General features: G+C 48.8%; 10 protein-coding genes across 10 annotated transcripts; 4 read left to right on the top strand and 6 right to left on the bottom strand.

Moving 5' to 3' along the window:
* Window positions 1–11: 11 nt before the first annotated feature.
* IDP2 (isocitrate dehydrogenase (NADP(+))) lies at window positions 12–1,250 on the bottom strand (the record flags this gene model as incomplete). The annotated part of the gene is made up of 1 exon (XM_024857540.1): window positions 12–1,250. One exon carries the CDS (start codon window positions 1,248–1,250, stop codon window positions 12–14), a length of 1,239 nt encoding a protein of 412 aa, XP_024714039.1.
* A 940-nt stretch (window positions 1,251–2,190) lies between these two features.
* On the bottom strand, window positions 2,191–3,330 carry KAR4 (Kar4p; the record flags this gene model as incomplete). The annotated part of the gene is made up of 1 exon (XM_024857539.1): window positions 2,191–3,330. One exon carries the CDS (start codon window positions 3,328–3,330, stop codon window positions 2,191–2,193), a length of 1,140 nt encoding a protein of 379 aa, XP_024714038.1.
* Window positions 3,331–3,522: 192 nt separating this feature from the next.
* Window positions 3,523–6,498, bottom strand: GEF2 (Gef2p; the record flags this gene model as incomplete). The annotated part of the gene is made up of 1 exon (XM_024857538.1): window positions 3,523–6,498. One exon carries the CDS (start codon window positions 6,496–6,498, stop codon window positions 3,523–3,525), a length of 2,976 nt encoding a protein of 991 aa, XP_024714037.1.
* A 4,430-nt stretch (window positions 6,499–10,928) lies between these two features.
* CST20 (mitogen-activated protein kinase kinase kinase kinase) lies at window positions 10,929–14,021 on the top strand (the record flags this gene model as incomplete). Its single annotated transcript, XM_024857537.1, has 1 exon — window positions 10,929–14,021. One exon carries the CDS (start codon window positions 10,929–10,931, stop codon window positions 14,019–14,021), a length of 3,093 nt encoding a protein of 1,030 aa, XP_024714036.1.
* A 194-nt stretch (window positions 14,022–14,215) lies between these two features.
* C7M61_002153 (uncharacterized protein) lies at window positions 14,216–15,925 on the bottom strand (the record flags this gene model as incomplete). The annotated part of the gene is made up of 1 exon (XM_024857536.1): window positions 14,216–15,925. One exon carries the CDS (start codon window positions 15,923–15,925, stop codon window positions 14,216–14,218), a length of 1,710 nt encoding a protein of 569 aa, XP_024714035.1.
* A 2,631-nt stretch (window positions 15,926–18,556) lies between these two features.
* C7M61_002152 (uncharacterized protein) lies at window positions 18,557–19,027 on the top strand (the record flags this gene model as incomplete). The annotated part of the gene is made up of 1 exon (XM_024857535.1): window positions 18,557–19,027. One exon carries the CDS (start codon window positions 18,557–18,559, stop codon window positions 19,025–19,027), a length of 471 nt encoding a protein of 156 aa, XP_024714034.1.
* Window positions 19,028–19,080: 53 nt separating this feature from the next.
* On the bottom strand, window positions 19,081–20,079 carry C7M61_002151 (uncharacterized protein; the record flags this gene model as incomplete). The annotated part of the gene is made up of 1 exon (XM_024857534.1): window positions 19,081–20,079. One exon carries the CDS (start codon window positions 20,077–20,079, stop codon window positions 19,081–19,083), a length of 999 nt encoding a protein of 332 aa, XP_024714033.1.
* Window positions 20,080–21,115: 1,036 nt separating this feature from the next.
* Window positions 21,116–22,534, bottom strand: C7M61_002150 (fungal specific transcription factor domain-containing protein; the record flags this gene model as incomplete). Its single annotated transcript, XM_024857533.1, has 1 exon — window positions 21,116–22,534. The coding sequence occupies one exon, from the start codon at window positions 22,532–22,534 to the stop codon at window positions 21,116–21,118; it is 1,419 nt and encodes a 472-aa protein (XP_024714032.1).
* A 419-nt stretch (window positions 22,535–22,953) lies between these two features.
* Window positions 22,954–23,901, top strand: C7M61_002149 (ketopantoate reductase family protein; the record flags this gene model as incomplete). The annotated part of the gene is made up of 1 exon (XM_024857532.1): window positions 22,954–23,901. The coding sequence occupies one exon, from the start codon at window positions 22,954–22,956 to the stop codon at window positions 23,899–23,901; it is 948 nt and encodes a 315-aa protein (XP_024714031.1).
* A 1,187-nt stretch (window positions 23,902–25,088) lies between these two features.
* BIO32 (Bio32p) lies at window positions 25,089–26,432 on the top strand (the record flags this gene model as incomplete). Its single annotated transcript, XM_024857531.1, has 1 exon — window positions 25,089–26,432. The coding sequence occupies one exon, from the start codon at window positions 25,089–25,091 to the stop codon at window positions 26,430–26,432; it is 1,344 nt and encodes a 447-aa protein (XP_024714030.1).
* Between the last annotated feature and the right edge of the window lie 6 nt (window positions 26,433–26,438).

The raw sequence follows: 26,438 nt of genomic DNA, 5'->3' as shown, positions 1-26,438 counted from the left end.
TTAAATCCCGCTTACTTAGCCAAGGCCTGGGCCAAGTTCTCGTCCAAACGCACCTTGACGGCGTCAATGAACTCCTCGGTGGTCACGTAAGACAGACGGTCGGTCTTGCCCTGGGTCAAGGCCAAGTCCTTGGTCATGATGTTGTCAATGGCGACAGTGTCAATGACGGCCTTTTCAAGGTTCTCGCCAAAAGTCACCACATCTGGGGTGTTGTCCAACTTACCTCTCTGGATGATACCTCTGGTCCATGCGTAGATGGAGGCAATGGAGTTGGTGGAGGTCTCCTTACCCTGCTGATGCTGTCTAAAGTGTCTGGTGACAGTGCCGTGGGCGGCCTCGGACTCGAAGGCCTTTCCGTCTGGGGTCATGAGAACAGAGGACATGAGACCCAAGGAGCCAAAGCCCTGGGCGACAATGTCGGACTGGACGTCACCATCGTAGTTCTTCATGGCAATGATGTAGCCACCCTTGGACTTCAACATCTGGGCCACCATGTCGTCGATCAAACGGTGCTCGTACCAGATGCCGGCAGCGTCAAAGTCCTTCTTGTACTTGGACTCGTACAAGCCCTCAAAGATGTCCTTGAAACGGCCGTCGTACTTCTTCAAGATGGTGTTCTTGGTGGACGAGAACAAGTTCAACTTTCTGTCCAAGGCAAGCTTGAAGCTCAGCTCGGCAAAGTCCGTGATGGACTTGTCGGTGTTGTACATGGCCATGCCGACACCTGGAGCATCGTAGTGGAAGACCTGCTTCACTTCCTCAGCGGAGCCGTCGTCTGGCTTGAAAACAACGGAGAACGTACCGGGCTTGGAGAAAACAAGGTCGGTGGCCTTGTACTGGTCGCCAAACGCGTGTCTGCCAATGATGATGGGCTTCTCCCAAGTAGGCACCACACGGGGGATGTTGTCAATGACAATGGGCTCTCTGAAGACGGTACCGCCCAAAATGTTTCTCAAGGTACCGTTGGGGGACAACCACATCTTCTTTAAGTTGAACTCCTTCACTCTGGCCTCGTCTGGGGTGATGGTGGCACACTTGACACCCACGCCGTACTTCAAGATGGCCTCGGCAGCGTCCGTGGTGACCTTGTCTTCGGTCTCGTCTCTGTACAAAATGCCCAAGTCGTAGTACTTCAAGTCCACGTCCAAGTAAGGATGAATAAGCTTGTCCTTGATGAATTGCCAGATGATTCTGGTCATCTCGTCTCCATCCATCTCAACGATGGGGTTCTTCACTTCGATCTTCGCCATGTTGCTAAGGTAAATGCTGTGGGTTTGTGGGAAAAGGCACAAATTCTGGTGGGGAATCCGCGTGGTTATATACTACTATCTCCGGGATACAAATTCTTTGTCTGGGGAAAAGTGATGCACATCCAATAGTAGCCTCGGCGAATGCGAGCTGGGAGAGCCACAGACGCAGAAGGAATTGTGCCCCGATTTGGCAGGACCTGACGCGGAACATCCACGCCCCACCTTATCAAAAAGGCTTTACTGGTTACTTTTGATAGTCCGAGCCGGTGACGTCTGACTCCGGGCTTTGACAGATAGCATTTTTTGACTCTCCTGCTGCTCCACGCCACCTTCGGTCCATGAGGGGTGGCTCTCCCTAGGGTGGTGCACTTCCCCACCTCGTCCTGCACACAGCGCAAAAGTCCCGCGCTTCACCTTGGCCCTTATTGTCGGTGCATCACTGGGACCGAGCGGAGGGGCCGATTTACCTGGAACGGGGAAGCGTCATCGCTGACAGCGTGGGCTGAAACTTTCCTGTATCTAAGCACGCTCCGGCACCGTTTGATTGGTCAATTGCTGGAGAAGTCATTTGCAGTGGGTAATTAACCGGCACACCGGTTCGGAGTCAGACTTTGACTGCCACCGTAACGTTCCGAAGCCAAGGGCGCGGGGCTTCCGAGTTTGTCCTATTTTTTCCGAGGCCAGACCCGCGCCGTTACCCGATTTTGGCCTGCGATGAGTGAGACTGAGTGAAAAAAAAGCTAGAGGTGCCAGATACATACTAGTCTTTAGTGATGTCACATTTTTCTTCAAAATGAACGGTATGTCGATCCTCGATGTTGTGATGATAACCTAACTCAGCTCACTCAGAGTGCATCTATGCTGATAACTTTTCCTAATCCAACTTTATATCTGACCCATCGATTCCGAACATATAACTAACTCTCCAGCAGTCTGCACCTCACGAAGGACTTTTGGGCCTCAAACCCTCAATCTCCCGGGTCTGCGGCACCAAGTATTGTTGTACTTGGCGTACGCCTCCCGTATTGATGGTTTTTTGCTTGACCGTCAGCTTGGCCTTGATCTGTTGCTCATACTCCTCTGGGTTAAAATTGTCGACAAGCACGTCCGGCAGCACAACCACCCATCCTCTTCTCATCCTCACCGGAACCTTGTAGCCCGTGCGACATGGCACAATGTGCAACCGCCTATTTGAATTGGAGAAGTTCTCCGCCACTTTGTAGATAGCCTCCGGGACAGCATTATTGTACGCGATGCCGGGACTGCCCTTGGGCGACATTTGCAAGTCCGTGTCGATATTGCAGTGGATCAACTCGGCGTCGGTGGATCTCCGCACGGTGCCTGTGATACACATCCAGCAATGCCATTGAGTTCTCTTGAACAACGACTCTCCGTTCCCATTGGGTTTCTTGCCGAGAAATTCTCCGTGGTAGAAGCCATCGTTGACGCGTCCCGGGAAGTATGGGCTGTCTTCGTCAACAGGCACAAACACAAGCTCCTCGGACCTTCTGAACTTTTTGTTCCATTTCTCGCTGTTGAGAAGGAACGACAACTGCTTGATGTTGGCAGTGTTGGTCCAAATGAAAAGAAAGCCCGGTTTGGCACAGAGCTTGTACAATGGCAACAGTTCTAAAAGCGGCAACAAGAACTGATTCTCAACCAAAGCCCCGATCATGATAACGTCGAATTGAAACGCATGGTCGCGGACCCAGCTGTTCAACATTGGCACGATTTGTCTCGAGTCAATACGTACGCCATAGGGTTTGATGGCATGCTTGTCAACCTGCTGCTGTTTCAATTCCTTCAACTTCTTCAACTTGGGATACCCTTCCGTAGGACAGTCGACATTTCTCACGTACTGAGTAGAGGGTTGTCTGGAATGAACGTAATCATTTTGATAATCATTGACAAACGGCTTTTTCTTCGGACACGCTCCTTCAGGCAAGGGGGCATTGACCCTTTTAGGCTCCAGTCTGGGTTTCTCCTTCTTCTTTTCTTTAGGAGGCTTGTTAATCAGTGAAGGCGGAGCATAAACTTTTGAGGTAGGCAAACGGCTACCGTACTTGGAATAGGTATACATTTTGAGAATAATCGGAACCAAAAATTGAGGGCAAATCCCTGGATTTTATAGTATTTGCCCGAGAGGGTCTGTTTCAGGAGTCGCGCACGGACTTTTTTGCAGCCAAATTGAAACATCATGCACGTAAGCGAGCATCCGAGACACAGCATCTCTGACAATCTGGAAACATATATACGGCTCCTAGGGCTATATTTAGTGCTTGTGCGGTCTGCGGCAGAAATCCACCAAGGCTTTTTTGTGAAGCACTCCATAATATTTTCCGTCCTTCTGTAACACCACAATGCGTGTTCCGATTCGGTCAAATATAAGGTGCGCCAATGTCAAGCTCGCATTGTAGTTGATGAAAATAGGGTCTGTGTTGACGTATCGGATGAAGTTTGTAAGAGATGTGAGGTGCGCCTCATACATCCTTCTTTCATTCTCGAAGTTCACATATTCCTCGTTGCTGCGGTAGTTGAAGTAGTCCTCTGTTGGCACGTCCCTGTACGAATTGCTTCTCTTGTTGTCCAAAGCTGCAACCAATACCTTCTCATTGTGGTACTGGTACGGCTTCCAGGCTGAATCTTTGTAGTCGCTAGTTCTGAAAACTTTGCAGTACACTTCCTCGGTGATATCAAACTCGTGTGAGAACTCGCTGACCCTATCAAGACAGAACTCGAGCTCCGAGAAGAAGACAGTACCAACACAATTTCCATCCCTGATAAGTGGAATACAGCCGTCAAGAAGACACTTTTTCGTCAACAACGTGAGCTTAGACCAAAGAACCCTAGTCGATACATAGGGTGTTTCTGAAACGTCAATGTGAAGCTTTTCGTCTAGACCGAATGAGCTCAATTGGGAAATATCGGATGGCTCATCTGAAGAACCTGAGGCACTTTGATTTTTAGACCCGCCTTCTTCATCGTCCACTTCCGATATTTCTTCCTTCTTGCAGAAATCACCATCTGGCAACAATTCACCCGCAGATGCAAATGGATCGATGGCTTCGGACTCTGGAGACAAGAATGGATAGTCATTTGCAATAAGAAGCGCTTCGTACAACGAGTTCTCCTCGATGAGACCGCCTACCCAGTTGGCAACGGCAATAGCAATGGCAATAGGCAAAACATAAGTGTATGAACTAGTGAGTTCGAAAAGAATCGTCACCAAGGTGATGTTCATCCTGGTTACACCTGCCATGAAAGCGCCTGCGCTGATCATGGAATAAATGCCCAAATCCACGCATTCACCTGAGTTCTCTGCACAAACATAGTTCATTACCTCAATGTTGAGCTCCTCGTCAATTGAGAACCTCTTGTTTGCAAGTTGAATAGACATGCCAAATATACGGCCAAATAAGGCTCCCACCACCATGGATGGGACGTAGATACCACATGGAACCTTCAAGCCAAAAGTAATAAATGTAAGGAATATTTTGATGACAAATGCAATGATCAATCGCCATAGTTCAGAGACAAACTGATCTTTGTTAGTCGGACACAATGTGGTATCCAATTCGTGGGCGCTACAAGAAGTAGCGAGGTCCAAAACCAACTCCGAAGATGCTTGCTTTGTGTATGGGTTCCAGAAGGTAATGACACCGGTTGCCAAAGCAACGCAGAAGATATCCACCATGGGGTGGCCCTTGATGAACTTGAGTTGACGGAATGTCTTGGGCCACCATTTGGTGAATCTGACAAACAATGCACCAAAAATACCACCGGCAATACCGATGATAACAAAGAACGTGAGCTCTGTTGCTCTCCAGTCACTCTCATAGTTAAGCTCGAACAAAACGGTCTTGTTTGTGCCATATGGATTCAAGAACTTGAGGAACAATGTGGATGTCATGGCACAAATGAAGATGAGGAAAAGTTGGTGGGAGGGTAAATAATGGTTGATTTCCTCCAAAATGAACAAAACTCCTCCTAGGGGTGAGCCAAATGCAAGAGCCACTCCAGAGGATGCAGCGGCGGAAAGAACCTGCTTTTTGAGTAAGTCGTTCCCGTTGATGTAGGGAAACAATCTGGTGAAAATGTTGCCAACGCATGTCGCCAAATGAACGTAAGGGCCCTCTTTACCGAGAGCCATGCCTGATGCTATAGCAAAAATAAGTGCAATTGTTTTAGCGAAAAGAGTGTACGATCCCAAAAAGCGTCGAATGACAAAGCCAGAAAGAATGGTTTTCACTTCAGGGACACCAGAGCCTGCTCCGGAGTAGATTACTTGGGGAGCCTTCTCGTTTCTGTCTGCTGGGTCTAGCAGAACTGACTCTGTCATGGGACTTTCATTTCTGGGGTATGGGAAGCGGGAGGGGATCTTCGTTGTAAGCGTAATGACTCCGGCCAAAAGGGCCAATGCTAGGGTGAGCATCACGTAGATGGCAAAGTCAAGGCGAAGGTATGCATCAAAGGGGTTGCCTTCAAGGAGAGACGACCACGATACCCAATCTGAGCATTCCAGGGATATGTCCGAAAAGACACTTTCCCTAGGGATAGAGCAGCACGACACCTGAGAGGCAAACCAGTTGGTCTTGCAGAAGCCGTGCTTGAAGCCCACGAGAAGCACCTCGAACTTGTCAATAAAGAAGGCAATGACGGCGAAGAGGAAGGCGATAATGGTGATCAACACCCACTTTCCCAAAAGGAGGTACGTCCGGTGGACCAATGAGAGTGGCGACTGGTACACGGCGCTTTCGTCGTCGCCATTTTCCGGGTCCGAAGGCTCCCCCTGCTTGAACGAGATGCCATGATGGACTCCGTAGTTGAACATGTTCATCAGGGTGAATGCCTTGGCCCAGTCGATGGTGGTGAAGTCATCGTAGTATCTTTTGAAGCTGGACAACGGGGTATTCACAATGGAAAAAATCCTCAGGGCCATGGTTCTGACCGTTCGGTGGGTGTGGACACTCTCCTCGTAGTATGACGCATAAGGCTCCAACCCACTAGGTCTGTGGCGATTCAACATCGGCGACCTAAGGCCGATTTTGTTAAGCAGGCGGATCCGCTCCAAGGAAGAGCCAAACTCCTCCGTTCTGGGGAGCCTGCCCATGGAGCTTTTCGTGGTCGGGCCTCTGAGAGGTGTACTTGGAAGCGTAACACTGCCCTTTTGTGTGTTTTCTGGAGGCACCAGGATGGTCACGCCGAGCCCGTCGGCGGTCAGTTTGGAGTGTTTGGGCGCTGGGCGCATTTCTGTGGAATTTTGGCTGAAAGAGCCTGATGTTGTTTTCGTGATCTGAGGTTCACGAAATCTGGGGTGCTGATAACAGTGCAGGTTGAGAATGTCCCCCTCAGCCAAGACACTGCGTTCAAGGCACTTCGGTTAAGACGGGTAAACTTTTTGGAATGATCGTCCAGTGTGGTTTATTAAGGTGGTTGGAGCAGTGTAGTTTTGAAAAATCACCAAACTTTGAAAGTTCAACCACCCCAGGTGCTCCAGCAGTGAATGATTTGCAAAAATAGAACAATGGTTTGAGGGGACGATTGGCGAGGCTTTGTGGGATGTCGCCGTTGCCGGTGGGAGTACGTGGCTCTGCGTTTTCTTGCATCTGCCTGGCACTAGTTTCTTATTTGCTGTGGCTGACGGCCGACACCCTGTGACTCTGCCGACACATGCGATGGTTCTTATCTTGACGATGAGAAGTTTTTTGGATTGAGGATTTGAGTTTTGGTTTGTTGATTTGGTTATTTGGTTTTTTGGTGATTTGCTGAGTTGGGGCTGGTGGGTGCTTTGGGGGAGTTGCAGTGGTTCGCAGTATGGTGATGGTTGAGATATGGAGCCCTGCTTCCTGAGTGATCTGATCTGGGTCTTCTTTTTCTTTTTTTCTTGGGAGAATTGAGTGACATCGTTAGTATGATGGATCAGGTTCTTCTTTCCTTCAATGACGTATTGATGCTCTTTGGTTTTCTTATCAGGTGGTATCCACTTGTCTTACGAAGGCATCTTCTTGAGGATTTTTGTATCTCCGACATCCGGTGTTGTTCTCTTTGACAATTTCTTCTATCTGTTCTAGTTGTGAAGTGCATGAGTTATTTGATCTCTGAATAAATATAACTGTCTGGTTGGATATGTGCTTCAGATACCACAGGTGTTCAACGAAGCATGTGCACTAGGATGCCTTGACGTGTGATTTCTCGTGAAGCTGTGTTCGTCAAATGACTTAATTTTCATAAAATTCTGAGTCTGTTCTTTGAAATTAATCTGTCTGAACGAAATAGATGCCATTCTGCTTGGATTTTAGCAAAGGAATATCTCTACTTCTCCGACGTCAATTGTAGCCCATTGACTTGGTGTTACCATTTAAGCTATAGCTCATTATATGTATCTGAGCTTTCTTCACGGCTAGAGCTGTCTACTGTTATTATGGTTTCAAGAGTGTGAGGTGATCGTATCATGGGTAGTCAGTGACTCAATGGAATGGAACGGGGAAGAAAGTGATTAGGGAATAAACCAAGATGTAGAAATTCTCCACTCAATTGTATTCAGCCGTGCGCCACCGAAACCTACTGAGTTGAAGGTGTGGACTTTTGTGCTGAAGTTTCCGATCGGTCAATGAGGTGGAGCCAATGCAAGTAAAACTCACTGGGAACAATCACACCACGAAATGGGTGAAATAAAGCTACGTCTTGGAAAGAGTGTAAAGCTGAAAATCTAGAGAAGCTCGAGGTTCGGTTGTGGTCGGGATGTTCCAATATTCGATTTCTCACATATTGGTCAGTTGAAATATCGAATTGAGCAGCTCAATCGAGTTGCTATCCCAGTAATCATTGATGAGCTAGTTAATTCCAATTCCCTTCAACCAAAATTAGACCCCACTTCAACTCTCCAATTACCTCTCGTGAATCACTCCATGCGTAGAGACTGTCTCACTTTGCCGGGTTACTGATCCTGTGCTTTTCAGCCCCAACCACAGTTCCAACCCATTCTACAACGTCCATTCATCTTATATGTTCATTCGATTCTATCTAGCTCTGCTGCAATCTGATGCCGTGGAAGTTGTTTGCTCTGAAAATAGCGTCACCCTCAGAGTAGCCTCTGCCCAAGCCGAAGCCGGTGCCGATCCACACAGGGAAGGCTCTTCTCTTGAAAAAAAGGATGGAGACCAAAACACCACCGCCAAAGCCCATGGCGGTTTTGATCAAAGTGTTGGACAAGACAAGGTCCCACTGCGGGTTAGTACGGAATTGTGAAAATCATTGAGCGCAAACATACCTTGTCGTTGAGTAGGTTCTGGGAAGTGTTCTCTTTTTCGGCCATTCTGCGGTTAGTATATGTGTATATGGTGTTGTCGTTGCTGGACATACGTATTGCTTGTGAGTGAATGAAAAACAAGCGAATGGTTTTGGTTGGCCAGTGGCCGTGTGTGCAGGCAGCGGTAGACTTACCAACCGGTTGACAGGAAGAGGCTGCCAGGTACGGGAATTTTTTGATTGAATATTGTCATTTTGGTATGAGGGCTGGTTGCTTATTGCAATTGAGTTGGTTTTAGACGATTTTGGGAATGAGTCGGTTGGGGTGGGTTCGAACGCTCACGAGACCGGAAAGCTCACCAGATGGGCCAGTGGAGGCTATGAAATTCAGCTAGGGGGAATGTGGGAATGTGATTAAACGTATTCTGCTGATTTGCTTCATTTCTTTTTTGCCCTAAAAGCCGTTTTCGATGTTCAATGTTGACTTGGTCCGTTGCGGTGCACTCCATCTTGGTTTCCTGTTTCGCAGCCAAAAGCGGCAAGACAACCTGGACTAAAGCACCCGTAGAAACCTTCTTTTTGTGGTAAAATAGGATTGTCAATATATTAGACCTGCGAGTTCCGCCCACCTTTGACTTTTCCATGGACTACCGCTAATTGCTGTTTTTGTCGGTTTTCGACATACTCTGACTATTGCACTAGCATGACAGATTCCTAGTAACGAAGGATACCCAGACTGAAAACCGCTTCCATTACAATATTCACAAGAATCCCTAAACTACCACAAAATTCCCCAAAAGACCCTCGAAGCCCTTCATACTCCATCATTCGCTTCCAATTGTTCAAATCCCTCCATCGAATCACACCAACTCACTAACCTCCACCTCCCCCACCATACCCACCCACAAACGACTAACGGCCACAATGCGAGGCTTATGGTGGCTGCGAACGCCTACCACGATTTACGACACCCCGAGAACACAGCCCCTGAGCAGCCCAAGCTCCCTCTGAGGACAGTCTGAGGACAACCCAAAACACCCTAATTCTGCTGTACCAGGGTCCTGACGTCTCCCCTTTTTCAAAACCCCTGCTACAGCAAATTCTTCACCCAGCCGCACCGAGACGAATCCAGCTTGGCTGTTCTAGACCTGTCTCGAGACGAGTCGGCAAGCCTCTACAATTGACGAATTGACCATTCCCAACCGACCGCCCATCCAGGGTTCCAAAATCAAAAATCAACCACCTCAGCAAAATCCTCAAAATCTTCAAAATCTTTACAGTACCGCCGCTGCCGCGGTTTAGCCAGATGGTCGGGTCCAGGGCGCATTGGCACATTCCATTCAGCCTTGGAACACGCTGATTCGCAGCCATTCCGGCTGTGTAGAGGCCACGAGGAGCACACCCTACGGAAGAACAGGCGGCGTTAGAAAAATGCCAAAGTGTTCAAAACTCTGAAAAACCTCGCCATTGTTGATTTTCTTCGTTATGCCCTCGTCATTGGCGGATTCTCCAGCGAAACGAGTGGCTCGACGCAGCTTGTCTTTAGTCCGCAGATGTCAGACAGACAGCCTTGGCGGAATGCGCCCGAGGAGCATGAATGGACCGTGGACACTCGAGGTTTAGAGGAAATTACTGTTGATATTTTTTAAAAGATCAGGGAAAAGAAAGAATTGGCTTTAGAATGCAAATTCTTTTTCGTCAATTCCAGATGGCCCCGCCTTGGTGCTGACGTCTGCCTATGGGGCTATCCTGAGCCACGGATTCTCGATTTGCGAGAACATGCCATTGTGCAACGGCTGAGGACAATCGGAGCGCTAAGTAGAAAATGAAGAGCCGAAAAGGGAAAAATCCCACTCGACACCCCTTAGTGGGACAGCGTTCTTCTGGTGGCCTCCAAGGCCCGAGAAATCCAATCGCCTGTTTTAGCTGGCTTAGGCAGCCGTGCGACGGGTTTTTTGTTTTTTTGGGAACCCGCACCTCTCTTATCCGGACTGCTACCTCAGCGACTTTTCTGGGTTCCCGGGGAATTTCCACAAATCCAAGAACATCTCTAAAATCAGCGAAACCCGAAGAGTCTAATGATGCCGTTAAATTGGCAAAACCACTTCATTCTGTCCATTTTGATTGCACCCTCCACGTCCGGTTAAGAGGGGTGCGGACCGCCGCGATGCCAATAAGCAGCCTCACAGACAAACCCCAGGCCATAACACTGGTCCTGGCCAAGTAGAAAACCCTCTTTTCCTTCGTTCCACCCTATCCTCAGGCGTTCTCACCCATACCCCATTCTCGTAAATCTGCCCCCATTCTGCCCGGTTCCGGGTCGTCCCCATACCTGTGCGAAATATCAACTCCCAACTACTACTTCTGTCCACCACGGGTAAAAACCACCTTTTCACAACACAACCACTCCGCTTTTCCCACAATCCCACCATGAGCTCCAGCGCGTCGCCGAACCCCGCCACGAGCCCCGTGGTCCAGGTGATTCTGGCGTTTGAGGCCTCCCACAAGGACCAGGACGAGGCCCCCAATGACCCCATAAACGTCAACGCTATCGATACCGACGAGCAGCTCACGCCGGCCACCGACTTGCTTGTGACTGATGCAGTCGACACGGCGCCCATTGGGCCTCCAAAACCACAGGATTCCCCGGCTTTCCTGTCGCTACTGAGCCAGAACGATGACAACACGGAAACAAACGAGGAAAGCTTCAATGACTCCACGCCGTCGGCGTTGCCACGCATGCCGGGCACATACGACTTCAACGGGCTAAAAGACGCCATCTCGCTGGAAAGCATAGGCGACTTGGAGCCTCCGGCACGGAAAGACCTTGATCTGAAGTCCCTAGGTAGCCCTGTGGTGCTCGGCGAAAAAACAAAAGAAAAGGAGGCGCCACTCGAGAGCGACGACAAAAGAGCGGATTCCGTTGGTTTGGGCATTTCCACCGAAAACACGCCTTTTGTGCCTCCTCCGTCTGAGGACCCCATCGAGGTGCCAGTGAGAGGTGACCTTGTCACTGGCGATTTGGGCATCTCCCGCAGCCCTTACCTCGGCACGCCTGAAATCGAACAGTACAAGCCGCAGCTCGATCCGGGCAAGCCTCGTGCCCAGTTGGACATTGACGAGATCTTGAACAGAAACTCTACCGATACCGACCAGCTGTCGATGGAAAACAAGTTGTCCGACACGCTCAACAGAATCCCCACCGTTCAGGACAACATTGACGACGACAAGGACGATATGATGAACATGAGCCACTCGACGTCGATCGACGAGTTGGGCTTCATGGATAACCAGCGCTCGCTTTCCAACCTGACAGTTATCAGAAGCCCTCCTCCGCCTCCCCTGAACGCTCAAGGTTACAATCCCACCCCGGCCATCACAGGAGGAAACCAGACGCCTCGCACAACCTCTGCTAACCGCACTCCCCAGCTGAATAGCACGATAAGGTATCCTCATTTGGCCCAGAAATCGCCTCGAGACCTCGACATGGGCGTGATTCACTCAAACGCCAAACTTTCAACGCCTCAGAATGGCAAGAAGAGACGTTCAGGCAGCAGAGTCAAGGGCGTCTTCAGTCTGATGTTTGGTAAGTCCAAGAACTCTCAGGGATCACCCGAATTGAGCATGAAAATCAGTACGCCTTTCAACCCGCAGCACACCCAGCACGTTTCAGAGGCTCCGGATGGCTCATTGGCCGGTTTGCCTGCTGAATGGGAAAGACTTCTTCTGTTCCAGGGTATCTCCAAGAAAGAGCAGGAGCAGCATCCTCACACAATGCGTGATATCATGGCGCTTTTCTTCGAGGAGAAAATTGGCGAAAAGAAAGGCCCATTGGAAGAAGCCGGCTCTCAGAGCCCTTCCCTCGGTTATGCCAACGAAAGCACTTCCTCATTTGCTCAGTCGTCACCTCCATCAACACCTACAGCCAGCTCTAGCCTGTCTGATGTCAACAATACGTCGCAAAATGGTCCTCAAATTTCTACGCCAGTCCAGCAGGTCACCCAGAAAACGCCAGGCACAAACCAAGACGGCCAATTTATTCCAAGTCGCCCGGCACCAAAACCACCATCAACGCCTCTGGCATACGCTCCAACTCCACCCACAACGGACACTCCTCGCTCCAAAATGTCTATGATGGGCCGTCGTTCTTTATCCAGCAAATCGCTTAAAAAATCCTCCCAAAAGCCTGACATTGCTCCCCCACCGCTTCCGAATATCAGCGGTCCGATTCGTGTTGCTCCACAACCACCTTCCCAAATACCAAAGTCCAAGTCTCACAGCTACTCGCTCGCTCAGCAAACTCAGGCGACCAACAAGGGCCCAACGACAGCCCCAGTTGCTCCAACCTCGAGATTCCAAGATCAACAGGCATCCGACAAGGAATTCAAGGCTCACAGAGCTCCACCTCCTCCACCAGTTCACAAGACGCCAGCTCAAGCCCTCGAGCACATCACTTCAGACAGTGCGACATATGAACGCACCAAGTCCAGCGATCATAAGAAACCTCTGGGTAACGATCAAGCTCAGGTGTCTTCTTCCTCGCAACAGCAGCCTATCCGAGATGCTAAGAAAGCTGCTCTTTTGACACAAAAGAGAAGAGAAGAGAAGAAACGCAAGAACCAACAAATCATCTCCAAGTTGCAGAGTATATGTACCGAGGGTAACCCTAATGACTACTACAAGGATCTCAAGAAGATTGGTCAAGGTGCTTCCGGTGGCGTGTACATCGCTAGGTCTGTGGCGGGTCCATCAGGCAAGATTGTCGCTATCAAGCAAATGAACCTCGAGCAACAACCAAAGAAGGAGCTCATTATTAATGAGATTTTGGTCATGAAGAGCAGCAGGCATGACAACATTGTCAACTACATCGATTCTTTCCTCATAAAAGGTGAGCTTTGGGTCGTCATGGAGTACATGGAGGGTGGCTCTTTGACTGAAATTGTTACCCACAGTGTCATGACCGAGGGACAGATTGGTGCTGTTTGCAGAGAAACATTAAAGGGTTTGCAATTCTTGCACAGCAAGGGTGTTATTCACAGAGATATTAAATCCGACAACATCTTGCTTAATGTGGATGGTAATATCAAGATGACAGACTTTGGTTTCTGCGCTCAAATCAACGAACTCAACCTCAAACGTACCACCATGGTTGGTACTCCTTACTGGATGGCTCCGGAAGTTGTTTCCAGAAAGGAATACGGCCCTAAGGTGGACGTCTGGTCCTTGGGTATCATGGTCATTGAGATGATCGAGGGTGAACCCCCATACTTGAACGAAACTCCATTGAGAGCTTTGTATTTGATTGCAACAAATGGTACACCAAAATTAAAGGAGCCTGAGGTGTTGAGTTATGACATCAGAAAGTTCCTCAATTGGTGTTTGCAGGTCGATTTCAACAAGAGAGGCACTGCTGACCAGTTGTTGCAAGACAAATTCATTCTCAAGAGCGACGATGTCTCGTCATTGGCTCCATTGGTGAAGATTGCTCGTATGAAGAAGGCCAGCGAGAACGCTGACGATTAGTTGCAGAGCCTTTAGCTCTGACTTGTATTTAGGATTGAATATTGGAAGCAGTATCATGACTACCTTGTAGAATGTTTACGATGATGCTAAGTGTCTCTGTGAATATTACTCATATAAGTCATTCATGTCGTGTATTTGCACTTCATGGAACGGCCCTCATGTCTATAAAAAAGGACCAGTGTGCTCGAAAGACGTTAAAACCCGCCAGTCATGTCTCTAATCTTGTCGACTTCTTCCTGGAGGGCCTTCAAATCGTCTAGTATGTTGGCTGTACTGGAGCTGCCGTCCAGGTTCTGGTATATCTGCTGTTCGGGTACTTTGGGAGGCAATGGTGGCCTATCATCAGCAACAGCGTTGGAATTTCCTCTTCTCCGTGAAGGTGGAGGAGGTGGTGGTCCAGGGCGAGAGTTGAGCGGGGATCTAGGCGGAACCGGCGGTCCGTTGATGGCTGGCGAAAGAGATGCTGATCTGTAACGTTGAAATGCTTCGTTGTTGGAGTCGCCGTTGGTGGGTTCATGCTGGTAGGAATGATGATCGATCTGAACCGAGTTTGGCTGCGAGACCGAGCGAGAGCGTCTTGCAGGGACCGGTGGTGGAGGAGGAGGCAGCTTTGCATCAGCTATGCGTGCGTTGTGGGCGGTGTTGTCGAGGGTATCGCCGGTCATTTGAGAAGTGAACGATTGAAGCGAAACACGAGGATGGTTTTCGCCATTCTGCTCGGGCGGTAGGAAACGGGCCATATCGTTAGGTCCCGTAACTTGCGATCGAAGCGGCGAAGGCTGGGGCTCGTTTTCGGGGCGTCCAATGAGTTGTGCCATTTGAGCCGGTCCAGTCATGTTCGGCTGGAGTAGCTGGGGCTGGGGCAGCAGCAGGCCCTCTTGGGGCAGCGGAGTGTAGCCCTGTCTGCCCAAATGGATGTTTGCTGGGACACCGTCGACCAGCATGGTGTCGACCGAGTTCAAGTTCTGGAAATGGTTCATCTGGGGCTCCATATCACGAAGAATCTGTTTTTCCTCAGGGTCGGGCGAGTGAATTGGGCCCGGCGACGAGCGAGGCACCTGTAGACTGCTTCCAGAAGGGCCTGCCTTGGAGGCATTGAGTCTATTCATGAGCTGGTCCATGGGGAGCAGGTAGTCGAGCTCGCCTGGAGGTTGAGCGTTCTGCTGTCTGTCGGAGGCGGGGTCGTGGACGTCTGTGACGATCTGGTCACTGAACTTGACCAGCTTGAGCTTCTTGGAGCGTTTCTTCGGTATTCTTTCGTCGGGACGTTCACCGGTGAGCATGAACTGGGTGAACAGGTCGAGGTCGAGCGGCTTGGAGGGCAGCTCGGGCACCGGCTCGGGCTCCTTGGGCTCCTCCTCGTCGTCATTCTGGCGCTTTTTCAGCAAAATCGACGGCGGCGTGGGCACCGAGGTCTGGATCTTGATGAGCCTTCGACTGGGCTCCTCGCCAGCCAAGGTATGCGAGACCACCCTTAGCAAGGCAAAGAACTCGCCAATGTTGATCAGATGTAGGATCTTGGAGAACAAGCGGTTGATTTTCTCCTGGGCGTCGGCCAGAAGCCGGAAGTTGCTGAGAAACTGGTACACGTCGTTCATGGAGATTGTCCGCAGATTGGTCCGGGCCAAGATGTCCAGGTACCAGCGCATGTACGTTTTGCTTTCCTCCAAGGTAAGCTCCTGTGCCGTGAGCGACAAGCTGATGGAGTCCTCGGATGGAGGGTGTTCTGTTCTCTGCAAGTTGTCAGCCAGAGCATTGGCGAACATGTAGGCTCTGTTTTCGGGAGTTTTCTGCAAATCGGTATTGCTGGCGTGGCCAAACAGCACCGGCGGCGGCGCAAGGCTCTCGCCCAGGTCCCGTGTTTCCTGAAGGGTCAGGTCGAGCCACAGAAGCCTCGGATCCATACTTGGTGGTTGTGGTTGATTCTGCAAACTATGTGAGTTTGGTGCACGGGCCGCAGCGCCTTGGCTGGGCCTTGTTGGCAGGAGGGCTAGGGTGAAAAACGGGAAGATTGGGGGAAATGGGGGGGTGGATTTTTTGGATCTTGATGATTTGGAGTCAATTGGTTTTTGTGGTGTGTTTGGGGATTTGGTGCTGGTGATATAGGCCTGCTGTGGCCAGGTGCAAGACCAGGTGTCCCGAGGCACCCAGGGTGGGATGGAAGTTTGGAGGATGTTGGTTTTTGAGGAGATTTTTGAAGTTCTGTAGTTTCGTGATATTTGATTTTGGCTTTTTGGGGGGTGGTTTTGCTCGTATAGGGAGGTGCCTCGGTGGGTGCAAACGGTGGACCAAGCCTTGCTACATCCTTATGCAAGGCACACAGATTGAGAGACAGGGTGCCAGGGGGCATTGTAGGCCTTTTTTGTGGAAAACTACAATTTGTTGACTTGATGAGGTGTGGATTTTGGTAATTGATGGATTGACGGCTTTTCCGTGTATTTCCCGTGATTGGCATGGTGGAGTCCAGTACCTTCAAGTACCTTCAGAGTGGAATGCACGGTCATGGTCTCTGTGGACATAGAGCTACGATGTTTCATGTTGAGTGGCATATACTAATTGAATTGTGAATATCTTGAAGGGGAATCTTCAGAGGCTCTTATGTTCAAAAGTGGCAGTTGTTGAAAGTTTGGAAAACCGACTTGAATCCTGGTGAAAGTGTTTCTACAGAGAGCATCTTCTTTTGATTTTAACGGTATTGTTAACATAGCGAGCTTTCAATTTAGCCTAAAATAGTCACTAGTATTGGAGAGTAGTACTTTTACCTTTGAACACATAACAAGGTCGACTGGATTGCCAAACTGTGGCCCTCTAGTACAGCTTTAAGCACATGTTTGGATTTTTGGATTCGAAATTTTTTTGTCTTATCACTCGCTATCGTTATTCGCCTTTCTTCAACAGTTCTCTTCCGGAACCTCTGCTACGAGGCGATTGAGCAACGCAATCCACCTTCATCCACCAAATGAATCCAAGATTGCTTATCTTTTTTAGCCCTTTTGCCACGACAATGGCATCCTTTTCCCAATTGTTCGATGTAATCGCCAATTTTGAACAAAGCTTCTCCACGTTCCAAGACAACTACCCCACAGACTCGCACCCACAATTTTCAGAATGGAGGGCAACAGTAGGAACAGAAGGTCGCAGGAGACAATTCTAACAAGTTGAAGCCAAACTCGAACTTGAAGCCAAAATCGAACCCTTAGTTGCAAAAGCGCAAAACGCCGTTAATGGTTTGTTCCATGCAAATGCAGTGACGCTTATGACGCAAGAAGGTTCATTAAGCGAAAGTTTCCTTCACATTTAAGGAACCCACTGGGGCGTAGTGAAGTAAGTAATGATTTTTGTATTTCTGAATGAACTAATTGTATCAATAGCATCAATAGTTGAGAAAGCGCTTCCCGGCTCTTAGTTTCACATCATGAAAATACAAACTTCCTTCTCAATGCCTCGCAGTCTAGGTGCCGCAGGGTCAAATAACATAACCATCATCAATTTAATATGCTGTCAGACCAATGTCAAACCGTCACGCAGTTTGTAGAGCATCTTTTTTAAACACCTTGTTGACTTTCAAACACGCAATTGCAGTAACATCTCATAAAAATGGTCATTCAGGTCAGCTAATCAAGTACTGCCATTGAGACAACTATTAGTAGCACTCTCCTTCCTCATAACGTGCTTCCACGTGGATCATTTTGACGGTCTGCAATGGTTATATTGAAGACGGAAATTGCCTTTGTGGCCTGGTTTGTTGTAGAAACGAGTCCTCACTGGCGGAATTTACTCCATTGTTGCACTAAACCCTTAGTGGCTCCCTAGTTGATCAGGAAATGTCTATTTAAGCATCATCGGCGCCACAATCTAAGCCTATTCACTTTTTGACACAAATGCCAAGCAAGTCTTCTTTGGGAACTTTTGATTGTGGTCGCTATGGCGGCACTATGCTTGCCGATATGACGGACGATAAGCAGCAGTTCTACTTCTGTGGAAGGAACTGGGGATTGGATAAGGCCAAATCGGGTAGTAGCAAAATGTCTTACGCATGGAAATTGATGGTCCTTGTCTTCTTTGCTTCGCTACTAACTCTATAAAGATGAGCGTACTATGGAGCTGTGGCTAATGGACTGTTTGGTGAAATCGTGATAACTACTCCGGTGGAGGTTTATGATGGAATATTACCAAATCCCCATACCTTGCACTTCATTGTTTGACTTCACGTTTGAATTAATGAGACTTAATACGATATAATAGACAAAAATGCCCAAAAGGTGAAACAATTTCTAATTAACTGGCGACCTCAGACTGCAGTGTCAATGTGCTCGCATCCTAGATTTTCACCTGGAAGAGCAGCCACAAGACCCAAAAACCATGATAGTCGCCCAATTCGTAATGGTCATTCAAATCTCCATTAAATCGATAAATATACGGCAATTTTTCATCGCTTTACCATTTTCTTGTTGAAGATTCCATTTCGCAATCTTCTGTACTTCCTACTATTGTAGCAGAAAATTGCAAACTGACCGCGCTTTATCAACTTCACCATGTTAAGAAAAGCAGCCAGTGTAAAACGAGCCAGCAGCGTGGCGATGCCGGCATCGTCTGACTCTGAAAGTGACTCTGACACATTTGAAGCCGCCATGAGAAGAAAGTCCCAGAAAATCGCCGACCTGGTGCTGAATGACGAGGAGCTACAGTATGATATCGATACACCTATTAGTCAGGAGCAGAAGGAGGAAAAACAAGAGCAGGGCTCCAAGTTTCTCAAGAACATCCTAGCACAGAAAGACATTCGTGATAAGGAACGGGAAAAGACAAAGATTGAGTGGCAGCGGAAGAATGCTAAGGGTATGGTGTTTGAGTCTGAGGAGTATAAGCAAGTCGCAGGAGACTCCCAACATACCCCCAAACAGGACGATAAAAAGTACGGAACAATTTACGACCTAATAAAGAGCAAGGTCACGAAGCAGGATTTGGCAGAGGCCAGACTGCGCTACTTGGAAAGAAACTCGTGAATAGATTAAAACATATTAAGGTCGAGCACAGCTCGATAAGGTCATCGCAATGGTTACTTCATAGCCTCCTGCAAGGCAATAGTGTCAACTAGGTGTTTGGTGTTGTCCAGGCCCGTGGCATTGGGGCTCACAGGCTCCTCCTCAATGGGCTCAATGGGTCTTCCTTGTGACAGACTCTGGTTGTGGACAATACGCTCAATCTGGTCAGCAGATGGCATGAAGATCACTCTGGAGCCAGAGCTCTTACTCATGTTCTGCAAAGCGTCCAAGTATCTGATCTGCAAGGCGGCAGGAGAACTCAAGATGTCGGAGGCCTTTCTCATCTGCTTAGCACTCTCGACCTCGGCCTTAGCATTGATAATCTTGGCCTCACCAATACGCTTGGCCTCGGCAGCCTTAGCGAAGGAGTCCTGGACAGAGGCAGGCAAGGTCAAGTCCTTGATCAAAATGGCCTCAATGTGGACACCCCACTCGGCGGCGGTTCTGGCAATCACGCCCTGGACGGAATCGGCAATTTCGTCTCTCTTCTCCACCACATCCTGCAACACGCGAGAGCCAATGACGTCTCTCATGGTGTTTTGAGTTCTCTCGGTGATAGCAGAGTGGATATCGGAGATGGCAAAAATGGCCCTCTGGGGGTCCACGATGTTGTAGTAAACGACAGAAGTGATGGAAACAGACAAGTTGTCTCTGGTGAAACACGATTGTGGAGGCAAGTTCTTAGCATTGATCTTGATGTTGACTCTTGACAACTTCTCAGACCATGTGTTGACATACGAGGTACCAGGCTCAACGGTTCTGGAGAGGGCACCGAAGGTCTGGACCAAGCCAACCTCACCCTGGTCGACGGTCTTGTATGGATTTTCACAAAGGAAGCAGAAAACACCGCAGCAGCCAAAAAGACTACCCATCAGGTTGATGAAGTTCTGGTAAGCATCCCTTGGTGGGGTATCGTAAGTTTTGGCAAAGTTCTTGACGACCATCTCGGGCTTGACGTAGCCCTCGGCTTCATCTGTGATTGGGTTGTTAGGCTTGACTGGTTCAGCGGACATTGGAAAAAAATTAGTTGGTTTGGGGGAACAAGGAATTCCATGAACCTTTATATGCTCCATGCCCAGGCTACGCAGCCCTGGGTATTCTGCAGGACGGGGGAGCCGTGTTGTGGCGTTGTCTGCAGGACGGCAGCTCCCACCGTCGGCGGTAACGGCATTTGGGCCGACAATTCGGGGAAAATAACCGGCAGGTTTTTCAGATCCTCGAAGGAAAACCGTCAAATGTCACTCAGAAGTGTTCTTTTCCCACCGCTGCCCCTCAGTGTGACCGCCCCTTCTGCCACTTTTCTTGGAGCAAGTGCTCATGCATCGTGGGTTCAAATTTAGCGTACTGCAGGTAGATAAGCGTTAGTATCATCAGCTCGCGGCGTCTTTACGAGTTTACCGCGAGGCTGAACCGAGCCGTGTGTGATCATCATGCAAAGTTTCGGCTATCCACGTGGATTTCTGATTTTGGATATTTTTAAGGAAGAATCGTGACTGATTTTGATGATGTCGGGTCGAACACCAACAGCATGATGTCTATTTTATTTTTGCGGCATCGTCTACCTCTGACGTCAGCGTGACCTGCTACAGATCCAGGAACACCTTCAACAAACCGCCTGGCTTTGAAATTCTGAAAACCAAGAAAGACAGTTCACCAGCCAAGGCCAATTTTCCACTGTAGCAAATTACACTTTTTCAACCGATAAGCATGCAATCAACTTGGCAATTAAGGCCACAAAAGCAGGGCCGCGAAATCTTAAGATTTAACGGTATTGGGGTGGAAAATTTCTCGGCTGCCATTGTGGAGGTGGAGTGCTCAGTGGATGATTTGGAAGGGGCTGATTTCTTGAAGAATTGACCAGAATATGTGAAAATCACACTTCAGCCGCAGGGATCTGGTCCTGCTGCAAAAGGCCATGAGCACTGGCTGCAATCAGTATGACCTTGCGTGGGGCATAAGCTATAAAGTTTCTTGGATCTGGGGAAGCGGAATTATATCTGCCCCACTTATGCTGGCGGTTCCATTTCTATAAAGTATGTGCAATTTGGCCTACCCAACATAAAGGTTCCAGCCCTTCTCCTCCACCAAGGCGGCCCACTCTATCACGACATTACCGTCTGGGTTCCGGACCCAGCTCTCCTCCACTGTCTCCTCAATTCTCGTCAAGTTTTGAACATGGTACCTCAATTGAGCCTTTCTGAACCTTTCTCTCATTCTATCTCTGTCGTAGCTCGTGCAACATGCCATTCCACACACCAAGATCAGAAGCGACAACAGCACAATCATTCTGGTGTCTAGAAGCTCGTCGATAAGCTCTAGGGCCTGGAGAAGCAAATCCTGCTGCTGAACCAGGGATGGTGGCAGACGCATCACAACGGTATTGAGGTGTATCTTGCAAATGAGAACGTAAAGCTCAAAAAGCTTTCGTTGAAGGGTGAGCTCTTTGGGGTCCAGCTCGAGAATTTGTAGATGCAACAGACTCTGCACGCAGCCGGAGATCTTCTCCATGAGCGACTTGTAGGTGGTTCTGACGGTTGCAAAGTAAGCTCTACGGGCTTCTTCCAATTCAGGCGATCTCTCCACCAGAGCCTCGATCATATCCTCGATTTCTGCCCACTGACGCCGGAGCATCACCTGGGAGTTTCCAATGTCACCGAACAAATTGTAAACGCCTCCCAAAGTGCCCTGGAGAGGATCAATGCCGTAGTTGACGTCATCCTGAAGAACCGCCTCGTACTCCTCAATCGGCATCAACGTTCCCTGTCTTACCGCATTCAGGGAAAGAAGATCGTGAAACTGGAAATTGTGAAGAAGCCACTTGATGTCGTTGTTATTCAGAAACATCTGGGCGACGGCCTCGAGACCACCAAATGACTTGATAAGGTTCGAGCACTGCGTGAGGAATCCTCCCCAGTGACACACATCTCCAGTAGTCACCTCGATACCGATAAATATAAGGTAGAATGCCAAAAGCACAAAAAAATCTTCGTTGTTCAGCGGCACCAAAGAGTCGCCAATCTCCTTGCAGATCAACTTGGCAGACTTTTGCATGTAATTCCACGGCTGGGAGTAGTCTATGGAGGACTTATCACGAAGCTGCAACCAGAATCCACCCCAGGCACACAAGGCATAGAGAATGGAGTCTCGGGATTGGGCAAGCTGCATGAAAGTCTTGAGAAAGTAATTCAGCGAGTCCGTTCCGATGTGAATAAAAGAGCAAAACGCTTCCGAGTAGTGCAGTAGAAACTGGACCCCTGTATCGTCCAACTGAGGCACCACTCTTCCAAAAAGGATATTATCAAACGGCATGTTGAACAAATCGAAAAGATCAGGCAGCCCCTTGGGCAGCGCCACTGCAAGCTGAAGCTGTGGATCCACTATAGGCTCTATCAGCTTGGGTTTCTGTCTTTTGGCTACTCTATCGTGAGGAAGCGGCTTGGACTCGGGCCATTCACAGTGCAAACCCATCCGTGAACACCCGCCACAAGTCGGGACGACTTCATCACACTTTTTCCTGGAATTAGTACAAAATCACAAAAAAAATTGCTCATCAACATACTTTCTGCGTCGACAGCAAAGACAACCCAGGTAAGATCTGGCTCTCGGGCCGAAGAATTTGAAACCGTGGGCGTTTTTGTTCTTGTGACGGACCAACGGCAACAGCTTTGCCTCGACCGTCAGCAAATCTGTCGAAAGGGTGTGAAACATGAGTAGTTTCTAAAAAGTTTGGAGCCGATGGCGATGTAGATAAGGCGGCGCTTATTGCCTATTTGGGCGCGCAAACTCCACACGTACTTGTCCATAAACTTAGCGGGTTTTCACACCAAAACCAATTACTTGTTATTTCCATGAGGTGTGTGGTAGTGGGTTCCGGCGGCGTGGGCTCCATGGCCGCCTATGCGCTTAGCTTGAATTCTGAAACGACGGCAATTGTGAGATCTGATTACGATCAAGTATCCAAACATGGCTTTTCCATCGATCTGGTCGATTACGGCACGATCGAGAGTTTCAAGCCCCAGCATGTGGCCAAGTCAATTGAGGATGCTGCACAGCTAGGGAAGTACGATTATATCGTGGTGACGACGAAAAACATCCCCGATGTCGCTAAGGTGGAAGAGCTTATTGAGCCACTAGTTAGCGCGGAGTCGACAATCGTGTTGGTGCAAAATGGCATTGACATTGGAGCTCCATTTGTGGAGAAGTACCCGAAAAATGTCGTTTTGAGTGGCGTTTCGATGATTTCATCCACGAACTACGGTGGAAAAATCACCCATGTTGGCCACGACGAGTTGATGGTGGGTGTTTTCCACAACCCTGCTTTGGAGGTTAAGCCTCAGGAAATGGCTGCGAAAACTTTTGTGGACTTGTACAAGAATGACAAGAACGACTGCGTTTTCGATGAGAATGTCAAATTCACCCGCTGGCGGAAACTCGTCTACAACGCCACGTTGAACACCGTGTGCACTTTGACTGGTGTGGATGTGGGGCGTTTGGAGCTTTTTGGCGGTATGGACCTAGTCAGGAAGGCCATGAGAGAGGTGCTCAGTGTGGCTAAGTCAGATGGCGTGGATTTGCCAGAAGACATAATGGAGTTTATGATTCGGTCCGATGACGGAAACTACTACGAGCCTTCGATGTTGGTGGATATCCGCAAAGGAAATTACATTGAGTTGGAGGTGATTTTGGGAAATGCCGTGAGGATTGCTGAGCGCAACGGAGTGGATGCTCCGACTCTCGCATTGGTGTACGATTTGTTGAAGGTGGTACAAAACCGGACAAAGGAAACCAAGGGTGCCTTGGAGGTGCCCAAGGAGCGGCCTGTTCCGGGTAAATAAAAGTAGGAAAAGTATGAGTTGATGGAGCTTGAGAGGTCAATTGACTAATGCTGCGAGGTCGGTTTCTCCATGCTATCACCTGTAGAACAAGGAGGGAGGAAAAGCACGTTGACGAGTAATCGCTTATCTAAAACGAAAAAGCTAAAGGAAGCTGGTGGAAAGTTTCCGTTAATCTACCTTGTGGACTTGCAATGGATCTCGATAAATCACCAACAATGGTCGTCATCTTAGACGGTGCGTGAAGTCGATCACCGCCGATCACAGGCTTTTCCTGGTATCACGGGGAAATGCCTACTTAGGGACAAATACGATGATTTGTTCTTCAATTGTTATCCTTCAGCGTAGGTGACCTCGTGCTCTTATCCGTGAGAAGACGGAATGCATTGTCCACTCTTTATTGAGAGGCTATCGGATTCCAGGACAATGTGAATAAAACCCTCTCCAAGAGTTTCCCAATTCTTATCTCTGAACCACTCCCAATAAAGTTACCCTTGCCGTCATTGCCGTTGTCTTATCTACGGAATCTGACCACCTGATAACCATTTTGGCGAGGTACAGCTGGTTCACGAAGATCTTTTTCGTTTTTGGTCTCTTTCAAGTGTGACTTTTGAGACACTGTGGCTCAATTCATGATCTCCGCTTTGGCCGAATTTCCCTTTTTTTAAAAACTCTCCTCTAGAACCATCTCCAGGTAACACATTCAAGGGGTTCGTGTTATCAGGATCATGCGGACTCTATAGACGAGCTCCTGACGGACTCTATAGAATTAGCCCCTTGATAAGAACCAATTATTTTTCAAAAAGTAGTAGTAGCACTGGTTGTTCATACTATTTGATCTTGGCTCTGATGACTCAGACACAGAATGACTCAGTCCCCTACACAAGCACAAAAATCACCATATCCAAAACTCGAGTTCAAACTTTTCATAAAAAGAGCAAGGAGGACCACGAGGCCCGCCCTAGTGCTAGTATAGAGGCCAGACTCTATGGAGAGGTGGTTCCATAGAGGACTGGTGGATATGGAGGCCGTTTCCGTGGCGCGCTTATTTCTGTGTTGGGACGTATTTTGCAGCCATTTGTGGAGGGGCCATAAAGTATAAATACGGGATCGGTTCCCACTTCTTTTTTTCTTCTTTAATGACAGCTTCTTCTTATCTCTTCTCTTCGAAAGTCAGCGAGCACTCCCCCATGGTGGTGGGAGGCAAAGGCAACATCCTCACTGTGGAGGACCCTGCTACTCATAAACGCAGGGAGGTGTTTGATGCTATGGGTGGTGCTGCAGTGGCAGCTTTGGGTTTTGGTGATGAGGAGATCGAGGAGGAAATGGCCAAGGCTGCTAAAGAATGCTCCTACTCTTACTTGGGTTACATGACCAACTACTGGGCTGAAGAGTTGGCCAAGTTCTACATCGACAAGTCACCCAAGGGAGCATTTGCAGCGGCACTTTTCACTTGTTCTGGATCCGAGTCCAACGAAAACGGCATGAAGACCGTGAGACAGTACTGGCTCGAGCGTGGCCAGCCAGAGAAGACCGTTTTTATTTCCAGAAAGCAGTCCTACCATGGATTCACCATTGGTGCTCTTTCACTCAGTGAGTCAAACAGAAAGGACAGCTTTAGAGCCATAACCTTGCCTGCCGAGCAAGTGCCCAAGGTCTCGTGTGTGTACCCTTACAGGGAGTTGAAGGAAGGTGAGACCTTGGACATGTACTGTGAGCGTCTTTTGAAAGAGCTCGAGGATAAGATCGTGGAGGTTGGACCACAAAAAGTCGGAGCTTTCATGTGTGAAACGCTCACTGGATCCACTTACGGAACCTCTCCTTCCATTCCAGGCTACCTCCAGGGAGTCCGCAAGATCTGCGACAAATACGATATTCTTTTCTGGCTTGACGAGGTGATGTGTGGAACAGGTCGTGCTTCTGCTACTGGAGGACTCAACTGCTGGGAATCGTGGCCAGATTTCGACGGTCCAGACCTTCAGCTGATTGGGAAGACCTTGGGAAGTGGATATGTGAGTGTGGCTGGTCTTTTGGTTTCTCCAAAGGTGAGACAGGCTTTTGTGGAGGGATCCAACTACATTCCTGGTGGTCAGACCTACCACCAGCACGCTTTCAATTGCCGTGTTGCCTTGGCTGTGCAGAAGAAAATTGACAGGTTGGGCTTGAGAAAGAATGTTTTTGAAAACGGCAACAAGATGGGTGAAAAACTCAAGGAGTTGGCTGAGACTACTGAGATTGTTGGTGATGTTCGTGGACTTGGAGGTTTTTGGTCGCTTGAGCTTGTGAAGAATAAGAAAACGAAGGAGCCATTCCCCGCTAAATTGACCGTGGGCGTCAAAACCACCGCTAAGCTTTTTGCCAATGGAATGACCAGTATGGGACTTGGAGGAACCGCTGGAAACGGTCAAGGCGACCATATCACTGTGGCACCTTCTTACATCATCACCGAGAAGGATGCAAACTACATTGCTGAAATGTTGATTCAGGCCGTGAAGGAGATTGAGGATGATTTGCGTGCAGCAGGAGAGCTTTAAGTAGTT

The sequence above is a fragment of the Candidozyma pseudohaemuli genome, assembly GCF_003013735.1.
Source record: "Candidozyma pseudohaemuli strain B12108 chromosome Unknown scaffold00004, whole genome shotgun sequence".
Lineage (NCBI taxonomy): Eukaryota > Fungi > Ascomycota > Pichiomycetes > Serinales > Metschnikowiaceae > Candidozyma > Candidozyma pseudohaemuli.
The sequence above is the reverse complement of the archived record's forward strand: the minus strand, read 5'-3'. Positions and strand labels throughout refer to the sequence as shown.